Source organism: Pinus tabuliformis, chromosome X (assembly GCF_031772625.1).
Source record: "Pinus tabuliformis cultivar Carrire ecotype Pingquan chromosome X, CPIR1, whole genome shotgun sequence".
Lineage (NCBI taxonomy): Eukaryota > Viridiplantae > Streptophyta > Pinopsida > Pinales > Pinaceae > Pinus > Pinus tabuliformis.
In genome coordinates, this window is record NC_142308.1 from 1,749,881,748 (window position 1) to 1,749,905,519 (window position 23,772).

The following is a 23,772-nucleotide window of genomic DNA, read 5'->3' on the forward strand; positions in this document are numbered from 1 at the left end:
AATCTTTGCAAAGATTGTGTCTGAATCATCACTGAATCAATCCTACGACCGGTCTCCCTAGTAACTAACCCCCAACCCAAGCAAAACTGTATCTGCATTGTGAATATTTCTAAACTGAAATTCTATCACTGTAACAACTGATTTATTTCACCTACTTATTATTCTCATTAAGTTATTTATGAAATTCCTTCAACAAATATTAAAATAAATTCTATTGTAGTTATCACACAATTACCCAGAGAAAAATATATGCACAAGAATCAATCACATCGACACAATTATATTTGGACAATTGTTCCTGGAAAAACCCAATGCGGGAAAACTGGTGCAGCAGATGAGGGCTTTATTAATCTTTGGCAACAATTTCTTTTACAAGGAATGATTTTTACAGCGAAACTGGAAGAAAACACCTGAGACTTTCCCTTTGAGACTATTTGACACTTTGGAGACCTTGCTCCCACTTATGTGTCACCCCTGCGTCACTTTGATTGACCCAGCGTGGCTCTGAGTGGCTTTGCGTCCCTCTGTGTTAACCTGCGTAGGCCCTGTGTCTCTCCTCTGGATTGCGTCTCTCTTTTTGTGTTGTCTTCCACTGCCCCTGTGTCACCTCCTCCTCGATCTCTGCTTGCTGCTGAAGCCCTCCTCTTCCTCCACCCTGCAACTCCCTCTGAAATCGATCTCCTCTTCCTTGAGAATCAAATTTCCTTGAGATACTGAGTATCTGCCGATGTGTCTCCAAATGACCCTCAAGTCTTCTCTTATACTTTTCCTATTGATGAATCAACGACCGAGATTAAGTCCCTAATCAACGGCTAAGATTAAAACAGACTTGATCCTCGTCTCTTAGAAGCTTCTCATCCTTATCTTTATTAATACCCATTAATATTTTTATTTTCCTAAGTTTAGACTTAGGAACCCATTAAAAATATTAATTATTTTAATAACTCCTCATCCAGATGGAATTTCTCAAAACGATTTCTGGGTCTTGGAGATCTCATGTGCCTTAGCCTCTCCTCCAAATTTCAAGGCTAGAGCACATCCGATGCTACCACAAATCAACACTCCCTCTTAGCGAGGAATGTGCTCTAGTAATGCTCCATCACTGAAACATCACACTGATCCTCCGCACTGGTACCTGTGCTGATGCTTGGCCTGCTGCCTTACATCATCTGCACTGCTGCTTCCTGTACTGCTGCCCATGACGCTGCCACTGCCACTGCCACTGCTATCTACTGCCCATAGCACTGCCACTGTTATCTACTGCCCATAGCATTGCCACTACTAACTGCTGCACTACAACTTTTGATACTTATCCATTATTGAAATGGATTCTTTACCATCCCCATATTCTTCCTGAAATGAACAAACTTTGTTTTTTCTAGAGCCTTGGTGAGGATGCCTGCCACCTATTCTCCTGTAGGAGTGTACCTCAACTGTACTGCTCCTTGTTGGACATAGTCTTTGACAAAGTGACACCTGATATCAATGTGTTTCGACCGATCATGAAATAATGTGACACTTGATATCCACATGCAGCACATTGGTTGCCCGAAGTCACTCTCCTGCTTCGATTTGAAAAACTATGGTACCTCTTCCTACTGGAGTACACTTTGCCTTATTCCCCATGGTGATATGAAAATTCATTCTTTCTTCCTGATAATCTGAAAAACATTCTCGGATTCTTGTCATATGCCAGGAAGCTCCATTGTTTATATACCAAACCTCCAAGGAGGTAGAGATTTCAAGGCAAGCAACTTCTTCTTCCAATCTGGAAGCTAACATCGAATATTCGTCCCTTGCGCATCCTTCTGAAAATCTGTGCGAGTCCCTTTGAGTCGACGTCTCTGCGTCATGCTCTTGACCCATAATCGATTTTCCTTCCCTGTTGTTGGATCTCTGCTCTGATACCATGTGAAAATTTCTAAACTGAAATTCTATCACTGCAACAACTGATTTAGTTCACCTACTTATTATTCTCAATAACTTATTTACGAAATTCCTTCAACAAATATTAAAATAAATTCTACTGCAATTATCACACAATTACCCAGAGAAAAATACATGCACAAGAATCAATCACATTGACACAGTTATTTTTGGACAATTGTCCCCGGAAAAACCCAATGTTGGGAAACCGGTGAAGCAGATGGGGGCTTTATTAATCTTCAGCAACAATTGCTTTTACAAGGAATGATTTTTAGAGAGAAACTAAAAGAAAACACTTGAGACTTTCCCTCTGAGACTATTTGAGACTCTGTAGACCCTGCTCCCACTTATGCGTCACCCCTGCGTCACTCTGATTGACCTAGCGTGGCTCTGCGTCCCTCTGCGTCAGCTTGCGTAGGCCCTGCGTCTCTCCTCTGGACTGCGTCTCTCTTTTTGCGTTGTCTTCCACTGCCCCTGCGCCACCTCCTCCTTGATCTCAGATTGCTGCTGAAGCCCTCCTCTTCCTCCACCCTGCAACTCCCTCTGAAATCGATTTCCTCTTCCTTGAGAATCGAATTTTCTTGAGATATTGAGTATCTGCCGGTGTGTCTCCAAATGACCCTCAAGTCTTCTCTTATACTTTTCCTGTTAATGAATCAACGGCTGAGATTAAGTCCCTAATCAACGGCTAAGATTAAAACAGACTTGATCCTCGTCCCTTAGAAGCTTCTCATCCTTATTTTTATTAATACCCATTAATATTTTAATTTTCCGAAGTTTAGACTTAGGAACCCATTAAAAATATTAATTATTTTAATAACTCCTCATTCGGATGGAATTTCTCAAAACGATTTCGGGGCGTTGGAGATCTCGTGTGCCTTAGCTTCTCCTCCAAATTTCAAGGCTAGAGCACATCCGATGCTACCAGAAATCAACATGCATCTGTCTGTGAACCTCCAGCCTAATGAAATGTGCTGGTCATTAGCACTCTGAATTTGCAAGGGGCAAATTTGGAATTAACAGGACCAATGGCAGCAAGCTTCTCATCTATTTCAATCACTATGTTAATTTTCTTGCATAGGACTCTATCATCATATTGAAATTCCAAGTTCTTAATCATGATTCATAACCACACTGTTTCTGCTCCACTCTATTTCAGGGAACTTGGACTTGATTTGCATGCATTCAAATGGCTTGTCAATAGAATTTTCATCTTGCCACTTATCCAATTTCATGCAACAACAAAGTGAGAAAAGTGACTAGAGCATGATTAGGTGATCTCCACAACTGGGGCAACTTCAACCAATATTTCAACCTTTGGAAGGCTAGAATCATCATATACCACCTCGTAATTCTCCAAATCATTTGATAAATACCACATTGCAATCTTCATGTAACATGACGGTCAACACGTGCAACAACAGTTTGGGCCAGGTGTAAGTCCTAGGTGACTTTGGCAGAATAGATACCCCCTACTCATGGTTGCTTATTTGAAGGGCAACTAAATTGAATGGTGCTAATGGTTCCCCATAATGCTAAATCTGGGTGTTTGAGCCTTAATATTGATAAGTGGAAGCTCATTCAGAAAAACAAAAAAAACTCAATGAAAAGGATGTACTTGTTGGCAACTTTCATCCTTTTAAATTTGTTGATTATGCAGTGGATGCTATATCTTTGGCTCTAACAACTTCGAAGAAGTCTGTTAAGCACTGATGCATTTGAAGTGCACTGATATTTCTGCCATGAATCTCTGAATCTTAGTTACAACATATGGCTAGAATCTGGTCTTCAGATACTAAAATATGGCCAAAATATGACTATGGCTCAACCTATCATTGACCATATCTCAGCTGTATTTGGCCATATTCAGTTACATTTGAGTCGTATATTATCATATTTAGGTCGTATCATATCATGCTTTGGCCATATTTTGGCTGTATTTTGGCCATATTTTGAATTCTACTCTTGTATTTCAGGCATATTTAGTTTTTCCAAGTATGAATAGTTTCCATATCGAAACAAATCCATATATGTTTCCATACATGTATATGATAACTATGTTTTAACCATTATGACCTTATATGGATGCCAGGACAGTAAACCTCTGACCTGTATTGAACATTGAAGGAGAGAAGTCAGAAGGGAAATAACTAAACTTGTGCCTTGCCGAATTTATTGAATCCATTTTTATGAGAGAACGTTTCAGTTGTGATGCATTGAACAAGATAAGACAGGAAAATTTATAAAATCTTAAAAGATTTTTCATCTGTTATTTCTTTGCAGCCATTCAATGTATTGCGATATGAAATTGGGCAGAAGTACAATTGTCATTATGATGTTTTCAATCCAGAAGAATATGGTCCACAAAAAAGCCAACGGGTATATTCTAACTCAAAGTGGTTTTATTTATATTATTACCTTTAGTATTTTGTTTTTTATTGTTTTTTCCAGGTAAGGTTTACTTAAGTTTCTTCTATAGAAATTCTGTAGTGAGTTTGAATTGGAAATTGTCCAATAAGTGGAAATATAGCTACACAAGAAGTTTTCTAGATAGCAGAGTCTTCCTGTTCTTGCTCCTTTGATTGGCATACTTGCAGATTTGTACATTTCAAAATATGTGTACCTGTACATTTGTAAATTGAAGATACACTTGGAAGATCTCCAGAATATCAAATATATCATATTGATTGAGATTTAAAAATTTCTATGTGAATGTCAAGATAATAATGGTAACATGTTCACATTTTTCTTTACGTCCATACAACAAAGAAACAATTGGATTAGTTTTCTTTCATTAGTTTTGTTTTGCATCTGATGAGCATTTCTATATCCCACATATGAATGTCAAAGTTTGTAGTTCTTTCCTTTTAAGCAGACTATCTGGATTTTAATTACTTTCTAGCGTAGGGATCTATAACTGTTCTTTTTTTTTTTTTAATATATATAATTTTTTGTTGTTGTTGTCCTCAACTGTTTAAAAAAAATAGGATGAATTCATCTGACATTTCCAACAGTCTAGATTCACAAAAGTAGAAATGCCTCTTGCTTGCTCATATCTGCTATTAGACACATTGCATTTTTTTGGTTATATGGTTTTTGGACCAGTCTCTTTGTAGATAATCTGAACTGTTGGAGTCGAAGCATTGTTCCTGTTACACACCAAAAGCGAGTAACCTATATGAGAAAAATTTTCTCCTCATTTATGCTGGAGTTCTCCATCTATTGCTTTGGTCAATGTTCTCTCTCATCTAGCATTCTTCTTGAAGGAAGGTGGGTCATTTATTAGGAAGTACAACAACCATTTTAGCAGTCATGTGCTTTCATTTAATGTTATGGGCATATTAGTATGAATCATGAGGAAAATTGGATACTTGACTGTTCTTGATTGTTTCTTTGTTCCCACACTTCACTTGGGAGGTTAGCCTTTGACTATAGTCCAATGGAATCTGCCTTATGGTTTAGGAAGGGCAGTACCGGGTGTTGAGAAATCAATAGGGCTTAAATTGGAGTGATTTCTCTTTAACTTTTTTTTTTTTTTGCTGTAGCAAGAGCCAAACCTTCCATTTCATTAATTCAAAATAATGTTAGATTATGTACATCAAGTCGTCAGTTTACAAGAACTTCGGACCAACCGTCCCTTATCAAAATCAAAAACCCCACACCCAACCCTAGGCAAAACCCAACTTGCGGGAAACGAACTCAAATGTTTACAACGGTTATCCCCGGCCTCAAAAACCGCGCCAAAGGGTGATTAAACCCTCCTGGCCCCACCAAACAACCCGCTCCTTCCCAACCGTCGATCTAGGCGCCTGGATCCCACGGCCAGGAACCATATCGCTCCCCCCAACACGACTGATCTTTAGTACGTGATGAAGGGTGGTATTTAAAACAACCCTTTGCCATGTGTTGACTCCTCAATGGAATCGCTGCCAAAAAGGTAAAACCATTTACCATGCAAGCTACTCGCGATCGCCAGAAAACCAGCCGTGGCGTGGTTTTCCACCCAAAAACGGCAAGGATAACAATTCTGGTGACTGGAGAAACAAACTTCCCGCCCATCCTGAACTTGCTATGAACCCTGAATCCAAGACTGCCCTGATAAAGAAAATGCTCCATTTTGAATCCTTCCGTAAACCAGGGGAACCCTGATGAGTTTCTTCGGGGGAAAAGCTGCCTACCTAAGAGGCCAAGGATGCACTGTCTAGGAAAACTCCATTCGTGCTCGACTCCCTCCCTCGATAACGACCCACTTCTCTATCCTCTGCAGCTTGTTCATCGCAGAGAACCTTTAAACGGTTCTGGGGCATATCCTGCCACTTCTTCTCCATTCCGTAATCAACATTGTTCACCCCTTGGTTGGCCAGAATGTCCGCTAGCTTATTGGCATTTCGGCGCACATGATTGAAACTAATAGTACGAACTATGAAATCCCTGAAGGTGTACTTGAATTCTTTGATAAACCTGAATTAGTCTCCAATGATTAGAGACTTTCTCTGGTTTAGTACCATAGCTAATTCTTTTTATAGAGTTGATGGTTATTTCTGAGCCGCTTCTATGATGACATTTGAGCTTTGGTTTTGAATCAAAATCTCCAGACATTGCTCCAGAGCCATTAATTCCACCATATTATTGGTGGCCTTACCTAAATGGCTGTGGAAGATTAAGATGATACTGCCTTCGTCATCTCTTAAAACTCCTCCAAAACCAGCTGTTTCTGGATTGCCTTTTGAGGCACCATCAATATTGAATTTCAGATATCTTTTTGGAGGAGGTTGCCAGAAATCCTTCTTTGTATTCCTAGCTATGTTCTTTTTCCTAATCCCTGGGGAATAATCTCTTGCAATCCCAGAAGCCTGAGAGTTCTCAACTCCATCTTTGAGGGAGGATTCTTTGGTGTGTTGCGAACTGTGGTACTGACTGCCTCCCTGATCTGCTTCAAAATCAAATCATATAGCCTCTGTGGGTTGGACTTTTCATTTTTGAAAATTCTTTTATTCCTTTCTTTCCACACATTCCAGATAATGAATCCTGGCGTGAAGGCCCAGGGCAGATTGAGTGATTCATTCTCCGAAAAGATCCTTCTCCACTTATTTAGAGTATTAGTGATACTTCCTCTGTCCCTATCTGTTTGTTGGAAAATGTTGGAAAAAGAATCCCATAGCCAGGTGGTGAAAGGGCAGCAGTTGAGAATGTGTTCCATCGTCTCCTCCTGCTTTTCACAAAGTTGACATCTAGAAGGACCCAAAACACCCCTTTTTCTAATATTGTCCCAAGTCAAGATTTTCTTATGATGAACCAGCCACATGAAAAGCTTGATCTTCATCCACCCTTGGTAATTCCAGAGGTGCTGCCAGGTTTTTCCTGGAACACTGGAATCAAGCCCAAGGAGGATACCTTTTGCTTCCTTTAGATTAAAGGTACCTTTTTTGTTGTTACCCCATCTCAATTGATCCTGCCCCTCTGTAACCAAGATCATCCTTTGTTTTAGTTCGCTTCTCAGTGCCTCTGCTTCTCTTTTTGTGGGGCTGTCATCTCTGTAGTCAATTCTTCTCCAGCTTCTCCACTTTCCTTGTATATGAGAAATACCCCAGAAATCCTTTACTTTGCTTAACCCTTGGGAATCTGTTTCCTGTTTGAGACTTAAAAAGTCCTCTTTTAACAACACTGGTTCTTGTTGCCATTTGTCCTCCCAAAAGAGTGCTAGATCTCCTGCTCTGATTTCCCAGAAACTGTTTTGTTGCACTATGCTTCTATTATCCCAGGCCCTGTTCCAGATGTGCGAGCCCTTTATATTTCCTGAAATTCTTATGAGATCATTAGTGTGCTAAGAGCTGGCATATTTATCTTTCCAGATCCTTGCCCAATGGGCTTTTGGCTCTTGCACCCATCGCCACCAAAGCTTGGCTCCTAATACTTTACTAAGAATCTCCTGATCATCTAAGCCAAGACCCCCATTGCTCTTGGGTTTGCAGATTTTGTCCCAGGAAACCAGGGCCCATTTCTTCTTTGTTTCCTCCTTTCCCCATAGGAAATCTCTTTGAATATTCCTGAATTGCTCTAAAACACCTTTGGGAGTTGGAAGGGCTGATAACATGAAAACTGGAATGGATTGCAGAACAACCTTTGTTAAAACCAGCCTGCCAGCTAGGTTCAAGGCTCTGAAGGTCCATTTTTTAACTTTATCCTGCAACTTATTTAGCACAGGTTCCCAGATACTTTTGAGCATTGGTCTGGCCGTGAGAGGAACTCCCAAATACTTTGAGGGGAGGGAGTCCCTTTGGAAGCCAAGGATTCTTGAGATATTTCTCTGAATAGCAATGTTAGTGTTTAAGATTTTTTTTTTGATTTTGATAGATTGACTTCCATACCTGATGCCCTTGCAAAATCATTTAGGATTTGTTTGTAGGTTGAAGCTTCTTTGACTATGGGGAGTCCTTGCAACATGGTGTCATCTACAAATTGTTGGTGTGTTAGTGTCTGACCGTTCTCAATTACTTGAAGACCCTTAATTTTGCCCATGGCTTTGGTTTGCTTGATAGACCTCCCAAGTCCTTCCATCATGAGGATGAAGAGAAAGGGAGAGAGCGGGTCTCCCTGCCTAAGGCCTCTAGAAGGAATGAAGAGCTCTGAGGGAGAACCATTAACCAAAATTGAAAGGCTGGAAGTAGTCACCAGAGCCATTACCCATCTGACCCAATTGTGATCAAACCCAAAGGCCATGAGTACCTTCCTGATGTAAACCCAATTGACCTTGTCATAAGCTTTGGCAATGTCCAGTTGCATAATCATCCCCGCTTGCTTTTTGCTAGTGAGAGAGTGAACCACCTCATGGGCTTGAATAATGTTGTTCAAAATTTGTCTGCCCTCCACATAACCTGATTGTTCCTCCGACACTAATAAAGGAAGGAGAGGTTTGAGTCTGTTGGCCACTACCTTGGATATTATCTTGTATACCACATTGCATAAAGCTATGGGTCTGTACTTATCTACTGTTTGAGCTGAGTCTTGTTTGGGAATCACGGAAATGAAGGAGGTGTTGAGGGCTTTCAGGATAGTTTTACTACCCCTGGAATCCTCTACAACATTCAAAATATCCAGTTTGACTATGTCCCAACAAGCTTTGAAGAAATCCACATTGAAACCATCCGGGCCTGGTGCTTTGCCATTCTGCATTTCTTTGAGGACCTCGCTGACCTCCTCTTCAATCACTGGTCTGTATAGGTTAATATTGTCCTCTCTGGACACTAGCTTCGGGATATATCTTGTAATTTCCTTTATGGATTGCTCCCTATCTGGGTTGTTTTCCCGGGATATGTTTCAGAAATGCTGAACAAGCACCGCTTCGATGTCCTTATGTGTGTTCTGAAGCTCACCATTCTTATCCTTTATCACCGAGATTCTGTTGAATGCTCTATTGGCCATAGTGGACCTATGGAAAAATCTTGTATTGCGCTCTCCTTCTTTGAGCCATTGTACTCTGGACTTTTGCCTCCAAAATATTTCCTCTTGTTTACATAGGTTCTCCCATTCATGATGAAGTTTATCATCCTGCTCATTTTTGTCTTTGTAAAAGCCATCTTTGATTAGTGCCTGGTTGAGTTCCTGAATTTTGGTTTCCACTGATTTTTTGTCCACAAAAATGTTCCCGAAATCCTTCTTATTCCATTCTTTGAGTCTAACCTTAATGTACTTTAGTCTTTTATGAAGGAGGAACATTTTAGATCCTTGGAAATGCAAGTCCTCATCCCACCATTTTCTGATATTCCTCAAGAAATCTAGGTGGGAGAGCCAGATATTCTCGAATCTGAAGGGTCTGTTCTTGAGAGAAACCAAACCCTTGATTTCCAATTGGATAGGCTAGTGATCTGAACCTCCAAAGGGAAGAATTCTAGCTGTAATTTCATTGTCTATAAGCATAAGCTCCTCTGATATCATGAACCTGTCTAACCTAGAGGCTACCTGTGCTTCCCCTCCTCTCTTGTTGTTCCAAGTAAAAAGGCCATTGCCCGAGTCTGAGTCAACCAATTTCATATTATCTGTGAACAATTGAAAAGCTAATGAGTCTTTGTTTAGCGCTCTGGTTCCTCCTTTCTTTTCCGAAAGAGATTTGATCATATTAAAATCCCCTCCCATAATCCAAGGAATATTTGCCTGTCTGTTCCTGAGATCAATGAGGGATTCTAACAATTTGAGTTTATCATCTATTCTTTGAGGACCATAAACATTAGTAACTAAGAAGGTTTCAGAAACCCCTACTGGTTGAATGACTACTGATAAGTAATTTCTGAAAGCCTCTGCATCTATTACGCTGATTTTTTGGGGGTTCCAAAGGGTGAGAATGCCCCCAGCTGTGTTCTCTGCTTTAACTTTTAAAAACTCAAATCTATTGAGCCATTTGCTATGGATTGATTTTAATTTCTGGATGGAACACTTCGTTTCCTGGATGACGATCATATCCGACATATTTTGTTTCATTATAAAACTGAGCTTTCGTTGCTTTGTTTTACTACCTAGACCTCTTATATTCCAAGATGTAAACTTCATAATTAAAGATTTGTGAAGGAGTAACTGGTCAGGTCTTTCATCTTACCTGAGTCTATCATCAATTTTCCACACTCCATCAATAGCTCCTTCTGCTTTTTCCTGCCCCTTTTCTTTCCTGCATTTCTGGTAGCTAATCCCAGAGTTGATTTCATTGTTTTCACACCTTTGCCCTCCTGCATGTCGATGATTTTTCCCTTATTTGACCCCCTTTCCTGAGTTTTCCACAAAAACAACTGCTGTATTCTGTTGCATTCATCTTGAGGTAATGATTCTATCCCCACCGTGGTTCCCTGCTTTAGGAATCCTTCCAGATCTAGGTTTTCTTTATCTAGAATTTCTTGAAGTTCATGATCCTCCAGATCTGTTTCACTCTGGGTCATGTCCTGATCCATCTCTAGCTCTGTTTCATTCCTCATGGTTTCTTCCTTATTCTTAGTATTTTGTGTTGGATTGAAGTTATCCTCTTTCTCCTTTTCGTGGCCTTCCTCCATATCTTGGTCTTCATTGGGCATCTCTTCAATCTCAACCAGAGCTTGGAACTTATTCTGACTGGCCTTTTGCCCCTCATTATGTTGCTGCTTGGGTTCTTTTTTACCTCCTTTTCCTCTGCTTGCCACTTTCTGGAAGCTTTTAGTGTCCTTCTTTGTAATCAGTTTGCTTTTGTTTTCTGCTTTACTGAGAGGGCAATCTCTGATCAAGTGTCCATGTTCGTGGCATTTACGGCATCTAAATGGAATATGCTCATAGTCCACCATTTGCACCCATTCCTCATCTAAAACTTCCAAGATGACTTCGTCCAGAAGAGCCCCTGAAAGATCCATCTCCACACAAATCCTTGCATAGGAAGTATATTTACCCCTTCTGGTGGCTTCCGAGGCTTTGACAAAACGACCTAGTTTGTTGCCTATGGCCGCAAGTGATTCATTTTGCCAATAATCTAGAGGTAGGGAATAGAGCCTTACCCAGATAGGAACTAAAGTGAAAGTCTCCCGCTCTGGAACAAAGTTCATCACCCAAGGCCACATATAGAGACCAACTGTTGCAAAAAAATAGGGTCCTCCTTCAAATATTCTATCCTTGTCTTCAATGTTTGTAAACAACATGGTGAAGAATCCTTTTGACCCAAGATGCAGATCGATACTGCCTTTGGGTTTCCAGTGATACTTGATCCATGTCTGCAGAGCCTTTTTAATGGGCCATAATCCCATGAATTTGCATATTATGGCGTAAGTCTCCATATGTTCCCTGTGCTCCTGCAGAGCAGGATTATTTAATACTACTCTTGGAGTGATTTTCATTTTGGGTCTACATGGTCCCTTTTGTTTTTCTTCCTTTGTTCCCTGGTTTTTGTCTTCTTCCTCCTTGTCCTTTGTGCTGCCATTCTCCTTGGACTTTGCTCCATTTGTCTCCTTTTCATTATTTCTGCTTTCTTCCTCCTCTGAGCCTCTGACATTACCCAGATGTGACTTGCCTCTGCTGGCCACTGCATCTTTGTAGGAGGGAGTGGAGCTCCCTCCTCTGCGATCCTCCATTAGGGACAAACTCTGTACCTCTCAGTGACCCTGCGCGTTTTCCTCGTCTCCGCCTCCCACTTAAAAAAATCACTTAGGGTGATTTCTCTTTAACTTGATAACTGCTTGTGATCTTTTATTTTTCTTTATGATTAGCTTCTTCTTTTCTTATTATCATAGTGTTCTTATCATCAAACAACTAACAAAATATGAAGATCAATAGAACAAATGGACACAAGATGTAGGCTGCTCGCCAGGGCCAAAACCTCTCCTAGAGAGGAAAACCCACAAAAATCTCCTTATAGACGAATTCCAAGACCCTTAGATCCAAGACCAAGACTCTTCCAAGACCAAGTCAACCTTCTTGAGGATATGCTTCTTTTCACCAAGTCAAATTTCTTCCAAATGCTCAACTTCGACACCCAGCAAAAAACTTTGGCCCTCACTACAGTCCTGCAACTTTCGGCCCTCTTGCAATTAGCTACAACTTCACACGTGTGAGTGATTAGGGCTTTTTAGGCTTCCTCCTTCCTATGACTGGGTTGCTTCTTCTTCAAAGGCTTGTCGGTGATCAAATCCTGGCTGATCTAGCCACTGAATGAGCTGCCCCTGGCTGCCTCTGCGTAGTCATTGCGTTAGCCCAGCGTCACACTGTAATGTTCCCAATTTTTGTGAGTGCAAAATTCACCCAGGAGTTTTGCCAATTTTTGGTGATATTAAATACAAAGGAGAAAATATTATTTTGTGGGAAAAGAGTGGAAATTATTATTTTAATGAAGAATGGCGACAAAGTAATATTTTATTAGTGGAAGGTGGAGACCACGAAGGGAGAGGACTAGCAATTATAAATAGAGCTTGGAGGCCTCCATTTGGTATCTTTTGAACATTTGACAATTCAACATTAGTTCTCTTGAGTTGCATAGCCAAGACAACCGTGCTGTTCAACACAAGGAATTTCCATTTCGGAGAACTTCGAGTGTCTCCCTAGTGAGGCAATTTGGGGAGCTCAATTTAGAGTTTCCATTGGGCATATTTGCAAGTTATTTCAGCTGGGCTGAGTTGAGAGAATTCTTGGGGCCAAAATTCTACATTTCTGGAAGTGCACAGGGGTTGGAGGAATAGAGGTTGAGGAGAGATAAAGGTCGGAGATTGGAGGTATTCCTCAAGGGAGAATTTAGCCAAAGTTGGGAGAGATTTCCAGTGGTGGATTTGGGCTTAATTCAGCAGTATTAGTTTTGTGGGGCGTTTTCTGGCCAAATTGGGCAATTTGCACTTATTGGGGGTCACTGGGGATTGGTGGATTCAGCCAAAACCCTTTCTGGGTTTTTGTGGGTTTATTGAGAGGAGTCTATAGATAATTTTACAAATTTTTTTGGGCGATATTTAGACCTGAAATCCTAATTCTTATAGCAGGGCGAATTGCTAGTTAGCTGGGGAATTTGCACCATTTTGTGGGTTTGACTTTGGCTTGGAGATAGGCCAAACCCTTTCTGGGTTTTTCTGGTTTTGGGCAAGGAGCACTCTCCTAATTTTATATAATTTTCTGGGCACTCTAGAGTGGGAAAATCAGGGGGCGAAGTCAAGCAGCAGTGCAGTTTTGGAGCAGCAACACAATTTTCTAGAGGAGCTTGCTATTATAGTTGTTGAGATTTCTTGTATTCATCACCTGGTGCTTGTAGCTTGCCTTGTGCAAGCCCAGGTGCATTTTCTCCAACTCATTTGTACCACAACACTATTATTAATAAAATCTTGGCCAGTTTGTGGATTTGGAGATATTTCTAGTTTATGTGTATGCATTTTTGAAAAATTCTGTGTTATTATCTTTGCATGACTTTGTTATCATTGTAAAATTTCCATTAGGAATATTACACACATCCTCTGGGAACAACGTCACCCCTTTAGCTGATCAATTTGCTGCTCATGGAATTCGATTTTCACCTCCTAGACTCACACCTCGGCTTTCGGATTCTACAATCGATTCCTTCAACTGATTTTCGGATTCCTCTTGGCTTCTGTGCTGGCTCTGCGTGGCCCTGAGTCAACCTCTCTAGCTTTGTGTTGCCATTGCTGGATCTCTCTCTGCCTTCTCTGCTTAGTATTCTCCGATCGGGAAAAATATCCCTTCAAATACTATCCATGCCCCTCTCTGCAAAAGATCATTATCAAAAATCTCTACGGCAGCTGCTCTGCTTCAGAAAATTGAACTTCTGATCTTCTGACTGTGTTCTCTAAGAGCCCCTCAAGCCTCATCTTATATCTTTTTGTTGGACAACCAACGGCCCATATTAACTTCTAATCAATGGCTTAGATCATTTTGGCTTGATCTAGTCTTCTTCTAGAAGTTATATCCACAGTTTAGATTAATACCCATTAATTATTTTAATTTCATAAGTTTAGACTTTGGGTCCCATTAAAAATAATTAATTATTTTAATAAAACTGTCTCTGGGTGGAATTTCCCATAACAATTTCTAGGTATTGGAGAATGCATGTGTCGAAGCTTCCCTGCAAATTTTGAAACTTAGAGCACATCCAATGCTACCAGAAATCAATAGAGTTAAATTGGATTACTTCAAGATTATGAGAAAGTTCAACAAGTATGATGGGAAATACAAGATATGAAATGAAATATATTCCCAACAATCATCAACACATAATTCGAAGATAAGCATTTAAAACTAGTGCCTTAATAATTGCCTCAAAATAAACACTTGCTCAAAAGAAACAAACAAGTAATCCTACAAAACAAGTCAATATTAGATCAAGATGAGCATATAAATATCACTTGCAAGTATAAAGAAAATGTTACTTTGGAAGAAAATGCCCTAGATAACAAGATACATCAATTACTCATGAGCATAATGATCATCAAAGCAATAACATGAAATAAAACTACACCAATGATCAATATTCTAAGTATAAGAAAATTAGATTGTTGCAAAAGTAAAGGACTCGCAATACTTCTTGAAATGAAAAGAATGATATTTGCAAATGAAACTCAAAACACATCAAGATAGCAAAATGAGAAATTGCAAGTAAAGTAAAATGTTGATGTAAAAACTCTTGGTTGATTTTATTAGTTAAACTCTAAAAACAAGATTTCAATTAAGCTCCAATCCTCAGACCTCACTTTTGCCTGAAAATTTAGATCTCACAGTGAGGAGTCAATAGTGGTGGAGGGTCCCTAAATGTCTATACAACCAACTTAAGTTGGAGGTTAATTTTGAATGAGGCTTTGAAAGCTTGTAAAATGCAACTAATTTAATATGCTTACTATGTCATGCAAGTAAATTTGCAAAAGTTAAATAAATGATAGAAATTTATTTAAACACAATATTGCATACACATACAGGATTTGTGAAAAATATTTGCTTTGCCTTATGATAGTTTTGTGATTTACCCAAAATCAAATAAAACTTGAGAGATGCCTTGCATGTAAGTAAATAACAATGCTTGTGATTAAGTAAACTCAAGATTGATTAATTTTGCAAAATAAATGAACTTGAATTTGCAATCTGAAATTAAAATGACTTCTAGAAAATTAAGTTCAAAGTAAAGTGCTTGTAGCTCAAATCAACATATCAAATGGAAAATGCAAAACTTTAAGTTGAATTTGTAGCAAACTTATTTGAACAAAATAAAAATGTGATGAGTGAAGTTGTGTAAATTTTAAGCATGCAATTAAAATGGAAAACGAGAAGATGCAAAAGTTAATTCACCAACAATGTTTCTCTCCCTAAATAGAGAGAAGTGATACTATGGGTAAAACCCAAGCCCCCATAAGAAAAATAGATCTTTTATTAGATTTTTACAATGAGTAGAAGGCCCCTTAATGGACTGCCCAAAAGATGGAAGAGAGAATTACAAAATAGGAGTCTATAGGAACCAAGATTTCCTACCAAGAAGTGGCAACTAGAATAGCCAAGAAACAACTCTTGAAATCTTAAAATTACAAGTGCACAAAGGCCCACGACCAAGTTAATTTGCTACTATACAAGATTGCCTACGAACTCCCTAAAGTTGATCGTCAAGTGCCCTTGGGGTCCTACAACAAATAGTTAGAGTTTCAAACTTTAGCTTCCTCAATTCTGTCAACACAAAAGGTGAGCATAGTCCATAAATAGATCCAAATTTTCTGCAAAACCCACACTCAAACTTAGTGTAAAACAAAGAGGAAAGTTAGCGAATATAATATACAAATATTCTACAAATTTTAGACTAAGGAATTAGAGCGAAACTCCATTTCTTGCCTAATTTTCAACATGCTCTTTAGTAGCGAAATAAAATCGTTATTAACACAAGAAATTGAGACAAATGATTTTTCTTGAAATTGGATTTTGAAACACAAGCTAAAAACCAAGGATCCCTGCAACACAAAATCGTGAGATGAGGCCTTGGGAGATGACAAATGCGGGTTCTTCAATGAACTTGCTCAAGAGTGGGATGATTCCTCCAAGAATTTCCCCTCACGCTTGAGGCTTGATCCAAGAGATGTCTCTACACAACTTCAAATAAACATTAGATCCACATGGGTTAAAAGAAATACAATGATAAAGAGATCTTAGAGATTTATTGGAAAATCAACTAAAACTTTATCTAGAGCAAACTCTCAAAACCAAATGCCAATGTGAGATAGCTGCACATTAACAAATCTCTAAAAGCATAATGGAAACTAATGAACACAATAGCATAAGTAGAAAATGAAACACAATGATCAAGATATTACCTTGCTCAAGAAGAACAACACCTCATATGTGAAACCCCAAAGTCTTTTATTGCAATAGAACATAAGTGTACATAAGAGCAGCGATTCCCCAAGCACAATAGCTCGTTTTCAATTGATACAAATGAGAGCTCAAGGCTCTATTATATAGAACTATGGGAGCCGATCCCAATGTAGAATGTGTCAACAAGTGGCATTGGAGCCAATCCCAATGACATCAAACTCTCCAAGTGGCAAGATGATTGTTGTAGTTGACTGATATCCCAATGATCACAAGTTCCCTTGCTGGCCTATGTATTCTTCTATAGATGGCAGCGTATAAGTTCATTGTAGTAGCTCCATTGCCAAATCTGCCAAGTGTGGCATTTGAGTGGGTAAGAGGAGGCAACTACCCCATCGAATCCTCAATAAAAATCCAAGGGAATGACACTATTGTCGCACAGATTGTCACGACAACGCTCAGACCGGGGGCTGTCACTCTGATCCCCAATCTCTTCGTTTAAGCCTGTCTCCTGCGGCTAAGGGGGGTAGACCCTATGGGAAAATGAATGACCAACTGTGAAATAGTTGGGTTGGGAGACACGAGGGAAAACAAGCACTTAATTGATTTTTATTAAGTTAATAGACCAGTGCCTTATGAGATAAATGATTAAACGATTACTTGTCAAATGCTGCAGGAATATGGGCTCATTAACAATCGTTAACCATCAATCAACTCAAACAAAGCTTAACCTTTACCAAATGCGAGATAATCAATAAATGCTTAATGGCTTAATTATACTCCAGCAATTAAAATTTCGGAAGATAAAGTGCGTTAAACAACCACGTAATTTCAAATGCTAACCAGATATCACATTCATATAGCTAGTCTTCAAAATGATCATTCAAGCATGTTAAAAAAAGAATGATAAACATTAATTCCCACATCAAAATTTTAGCCTTAGCAGAAAAGATAAAACATACCAAATTCCTGAGCCATGACTGAAACTGGCAAACAATTTCCAAAAAATATTTTTTATATTTTTCAAATTAAAGACTAAATGAAACTTAAAAAAAAATCTAAATATTAAAATCTAAACTAAAAGAAAAGAAACTCTTTTTTGCTTTTTATGAATTTTTTTATTGTTATATTTCTAAATGAAAAACTACACAAAATAACTTAAATCTTAATCCAAATCTAAAACTAAAAATTTATTAAAACTAAAACCTCAAAATAGTCAAAATCTTTTATTTTTTTTAATTTTTATTTTTTTAAAGATAAACTAAATTTTAAAATAAAACCTAAGGATAAAACACTTTATGCTTTTGAGATTTTTTTTTATAAAATTCTAAGATTAAAATACAGTTTAAATCTAAATGAAGTAAAAGATAAACAAAACTAAAAATGAAACCTGAAAGAAAGAATCTTTTAAGCCTTTTTTATATTTTATATATCTTTTATTTTTTTATATTTGATTTTGGACAAAACCAAAACTAAATTAAAAATAAAAAATAAAAATTAAACTAAAAACAAGCTAAAAACTAAGCCAAAATAAAACTTAATTTTAATTTGAATCTAACATTACTTTAAACTAAGAAAACTAAATAAAATATTCAACTGAAAATGTAAATACATAAGCCTACAAAAGATTAAGAGAAAAAATCGTGATTTCCTTTTTTTTTTTTTTTATATGTGTGAACACAGGTGTGTGAGGAGCTCGATGCAGTTTGGAGAGCAAGACGGCGGCAAAGGAATGAACCTGCAGGCTTATGGACAGCGAGGCTGGTCGAGGAAGGAAGGCGAAGGTATGGACTGCGGGTTTGCAGATCAAGGGTGAACGATGCAGATGGAAGAATGAAGCTGCGTGAAGGTTGAGAAGTGACTGCGGGTTTCTATGGCAGCGTGAGCAGATAGCGTAAGGGTTTGCAGGAGCTCGTGAGTGAGGGAAATGCAGCGTGGACAGATTGCTGAGGAGCGTAGGGAGGTTTTGAACGCTGCATGCAGAGCTGGTTGCGAAGGAGAGCGGATACGTGATGTAGCAGGGGGTGCAACGCAAAGAGGAAAATGAGTTGCGTAAGGAGAATGGGGTTGCAGGTCAGCGTATTGCAGGGTATGCTTTGAGGAGAGGAAGGAAATGGACAGCGAGCAGCGGGTAGCTTGCTGCTGTAGGTGGACGGAAAGGGCTGCGGAAGATGCGTGGAACGTGGAGGGGTTCGATGCAGGTAGAGAGGCTGCACGTACGCAACACGGAGGGTTTTGCAATTGTGGCAGCGTACAGGCAGTGTGAAGCTGCGTGAGGGGTAGAAATGTGTTTTGGATAGCTGAGGGAAGAGCGACTTGAAGAGATGCGGGTTTTCTTTGCAATCCCACCAGGCAACCAACAATTAAAGAAAATACTTTCCAGGGACTGATAAAATTACTTGAGCCACTTATCTTCAGTTTTGTAGATGAAACCCTCTCAAAAGATTTCCAGATCTGAAAGTAACAGAAGTTGAAATCCTTGGACAGCCAAAACAGAGACCCTGCAAAAACCAATTTCTGGGCCAGATCTTACCCTCAAGGGCTTAGATCTAGTTTCCCACAAGATTTCTTCTCAGACCTGCAACCTGTAATGAAAAAAACAAACACCCAGAGAATATATATATGCAAGGGTAAAGACTAAAACCCTGCAAACTGGTCAAAAATTACAATATTTACAGAATTATAGCTCTACAATAGCTAGATTTGTCAGTTATCATCAAAAATATTTTCAGAAGTTCAATTTTACTATGAGATACTTTAGAAAAACTCTCATGCATTCATAAAATAAACTTAAATGATAAAACCAAGATCGAAATTCGCTGGACTCTGCAAGAAAATGCTTTGTGAGAGTTGGCTGGTTCAGCCGAGAACTTCCCCAAACGCCCATTGATTTCTTCAATAAGGGTTTCCTGCACAACTCATTTCAACCATCAATAAAGAGGGAAAAAACAGTACTAGATTCCAGATGCAATGGAGATACCTGCCATTATTTCAGAAATACTACTACCATTCAAACCCTAGTAAGTGAACAAGATACCTGTGTTCAACAATACTCTAAATCAAGCTATTACTAATGGCTGAAAAATAAAAATATGCAGAAAATAAAACAGCTCACAGCACTTCAGGAGAGTAACACCAGCAAGATTTCAACCCCAAAGTCTTTCTTTATTAGCACCAGAAAAAGTTTACAAGAGAGCTTTCTTCAGCACAAGACTCACAGATCGAATGATCTCAAATGACCCCTAGCACCCTATTTAAAGGAAAAATTCCCAACGGCTAGTTCGAGTGATCCATGTCAAAATGATCTCGACTGTCGATGAGGATCAAGATATCTCTTAATCTCATCCGTCGAATTTTTAATGCACTAAAAAATTGAAATTTTGCTTTTATTTATTCAAAAATATTATTATTTTATTATTTGTTTTATTTTATTTTTATTTATATCTTTTATATATATATTCTGTTGTTGTTGTTGTTTTTTTTTTTTTTTTTTTATTTTTAATTTATTATTATTATTATTATTATTTTTAAATAGATCCTCGAACTTAGCCTTTGGAAAAATCACCTAGGAATTGGGACTTATGAGGGGATTAAAACATTTTCTAACCTCAAAACACTTTACATCATGACTTTTACAATTTTACATCTAAAGGGGGAAACCCATTTGACATAGACCTTCATAGACCACCCAGTTCTGCGACACAACTATAATCTAGCAGATCAACATACTAGGATTCTCCTAAGATTCTAATGACAAAATTCGTTTCGGCTTTGGGGTTAGGCTGAAGGAAAACTCTGCCGATCATGGATCGGTGAGACAAAAAACCTTCCGGAACGTAGATTATCACTAGAAAGTTAGGTCCACCTAAACAATTTACATACATGACTCATATCTGCTAGGATTATTTACAATTTACACATGTAGACTGGGTTTACAACATAATATGATCAAGTCGACGATCACTGTTGAATGGCATGGACACATCGCTGGAGCGCTATCCCTTTTGCGAAGAAAAGGGGTTGAACTGCTATGGGAAGTTGACACGTAGTGGTCAACAGACACCTTGCAAACCAAATTCAAATGTTGTCCTCAGTTGCTGCGTATTGACTGCTGTTAACTGTCGTATGGGCTGGCTTCATTGTGTATGACGAGGACCGGTTATGTGGAGGCAACTTCGCCTGCTCTCTCACCAAAAATTGCATGTATGGCACCTATGATCATGTGCCAATCCACTGCCATCAAACTATTATACATAGGTTTGCGTATTGGTTAAAATCTTCCAGCGCGGGCCTTCCTTTTACTGCTCGCGTACATTCTTTATAAACTGGCTGCTTACATTAATCAATATACATTTAAGTGGGGGGACAAGATCTGTCCTATGTGGCAGTTATCTCCCCCACTTAAATTTAATTACCAAATTTGTGGAGAAGAAAAGATACGGTAGGCAATTCGACTTCCTTGCACTGTGTGCAACTTTGACTTGTTTAGGTGGCTGCCATGTCACTCAGCTTGTCCCCCATTCAAATCTCTTTTTATTGATTTTTTTGTCTTATATGCCAAGTCACTTTATTTTGTTCCATGTTTAAATTAAATCAAATTTGGAACCTCGAACATTTTGTTGCGCTGCATGAACTTCAACGTGATGCTTGTTGACTACCTTTTGACCACCCTTTGACTTGCGTTGACTTTGAGTTGTGTTTCATGTGGTGGGCCCCACATGGTTTCCCCATTATATTTGACCTTCACTGGAATCTGCCATGTCAAAATTTGACTTATTTTGACTTTGGAAAAATTTCCAAATTTTTCCAATTATTCATTTTTTTGAAATATTTCCTCATTTTTGCCACTGTCATTAGGAAAATTGGCTTTTGAGGGACTATAAGTCGTTTTTTGATCCCCAAAGTGGGTCCTTTATAATGCTGGTCTCTGAGGATGAATTTCGAGTAGTCACACACCCTAAACATTTCCTAAAGCCACTTATTTATATCATTACATAGAAACTAATAAAAAAATCCGTTTTGTGAAAAATTTTTAATTATTAAAAAATCCTACTTGGACCTAGCCAAATTCCATGAAATCTTTTGTGTGATCTAGTATGGTAATATACATCGACTCTAGACACTAAGATGTGTTAGGGGCTCAACCTTCAAACCGTCACCTCGACTTTGGGGTAAAAAGTGAGTGGAAAAACCCAGAAAATTATCCGCCTCTGAAAAAGAAGGGATAATAAACCAGATAAAACAAAACTCCAAGGTATACTCGTTTGCTGATCGAATCTCAACATCCTAGGCCTGTTACAGACTCAAAAAATCTTCATTACTAGTATCACTTATTACAATTCCCCGCAGGGTGTGGAATCTGGGTACAAGAAAGATGATGAGAAGCTAGAAGTAGAGTTAAAAAACCTCTGTTAACTGATAATATCTGATGGTACAAGTGTCCTCTAGATCATCCTTGGGCGTGGAGTCTTCATATAATCATCAGGTGCAACTCCAGTAGTCAACATTTTGCTCCAAATGGGGATGCATGCTAGATATGAAGTGATAGTGTGCAAGAACCTGAAATCTACATCCTTCGACAATAGACATATATCTGTAGTATCCTAAGTCACCTGACACGTGGATTCGGGATTCGACGGATACGGGGATTCGAGTGTCGAATACAGACACGTTGAATCCCCGGAACAAGATATGTTCAGATACGTTATATATTATTTTATTATATATATATTAAAAATTAGATATTCTTACACAAATTTTCATTCATGATACAAATTCATTGATTTCAAACATAGATCTTCATTTAGATGTAAGTTTTACTGTTTACAAAGTAACATTATGCATAGTACATACAAATACAATTGTGACATAAATGATAAATCATAATACATATTCAATTCATCAATGATCTAATAGGAGAAAGACAAGATATTAAGATAAAGACATTGTCAACTGTAGTTTTCTCATTAAGTCGTCATAATCAAAATGTGTTACGTAGGTAGTGCAATGCCAATGGAAAATAGAAATAGCAAATACAAAACAACTACAAGTACACAAGCCTCAAGGCAGTAGGTATCTCATGACTCATGAGTCATCAATCCTCATAGTCATCATTAAAATCAACATCACTGTCCTGATCATCATGGTCACCACTGCTCTCCTCTGCTGCATCCTCCTCCTCTGTATCCAAATTCATCTCTGCATCTGCTGGTGTGGAGGATGACCCCTCTACAGTATCACCATCATCAAATCTTACAGGCTCTGGCTTGGATCATTGAGATCCATGTTGGCCAATGCCAACTCAACATTGTTGTCCAGGCCCATATCATCAGGAAAGACATCCCACATCTTTGTCTTTCCCTTCAACCACTCATCCCTTTACCTGTAAATAAGATGAAGGTTGGTGTGCACATACGCCATTGTCTTTGCCTTGGACTGCTCAAGTCTGCTTTTCTTGACACTATACAAAAAAACCCATATGTGCTCCAATTCCTCTCGCAACAAGAGGATGAAGTCACCTAAGAGAGGAGCCTCATGGCTAATTACTATAGAGGAGGGCTTGTTGCCCCATGATTTGCCCACCAAGAATAAGGCTTCTTAGTCTCCCCTGTCTCTAATAAGATCATATCTTGCAAATTGACCAATGCCAGTGGAAAAATCTGCAAAGGCATCCTCCACCTCATCAAGGGATGCTCGATCTTGAAAAACCTGCCTGAATGCATCTTTCCTCCCCTGTGAGATTTCACCATCCATGTGAGGAGGGAATTTGCGGGAAGGTCCACCATTTAGCCACTCATGGCTGTAGTATTTTGCGTTCAATGAGTGAGCCAAACAATGTAAAGGTGTGCAATTCTTGTCCCATCTACTGAAAAGAATATCCTGTATAGTGGTAAAGAAGGCCTCTGATGATATCTCATACTTGGGGCACTGACTCTGTAAAATAATGCTCCTCACAGACTCAATCATGGAATCCCATCCCTCATAAACCTCTCCTAGGATGGGTTGGTCTGTATCTGCAAATCGAAGCAAGGAAATGATAGGGTGCATGATTTGAATAACTAGATCTAC

At 38.8% G+C, this 23,772-nt stretch overlaps 1 protein-coding gene across 4 annotated transcripts in view; it reads left to right on the forward strand.

Annotated features, from left to right (window-relative positions):
- Nucleotides 1-23,772, forward strand: part of LOC149146795 (2-oxoglutarate (2OG) and Fe(II)-dependent oxygenase superfamily protein) — a 358,726-nt gene that overhangs the window by 199,748 nt on the left and 135,206 nt on the right. For 3 of the 4 annotated variants that reach the window (XR_016264572.1, XR_016264573.1, XM_089448733.1), the window contains exon 5: nucleotides 4,210-4,305. The exons of the other annotated variant lie outside the window; for it this stretch is intronic. Coding sequence is in view for 1 of the 3 variants with exons in the window: in XM_089448733.1 (XP_089304859.1) it covers nucleotides 4,210-4,305 (96 nt within the window). In the remaining 2 variants the exon portion in view is untranslated. The remainder of the gene's footprint in view (nucleotides 1-4,209; nucleotides 4,306-23,772) is intronic. 4 annotated transcript variants of the gene reach the window in all.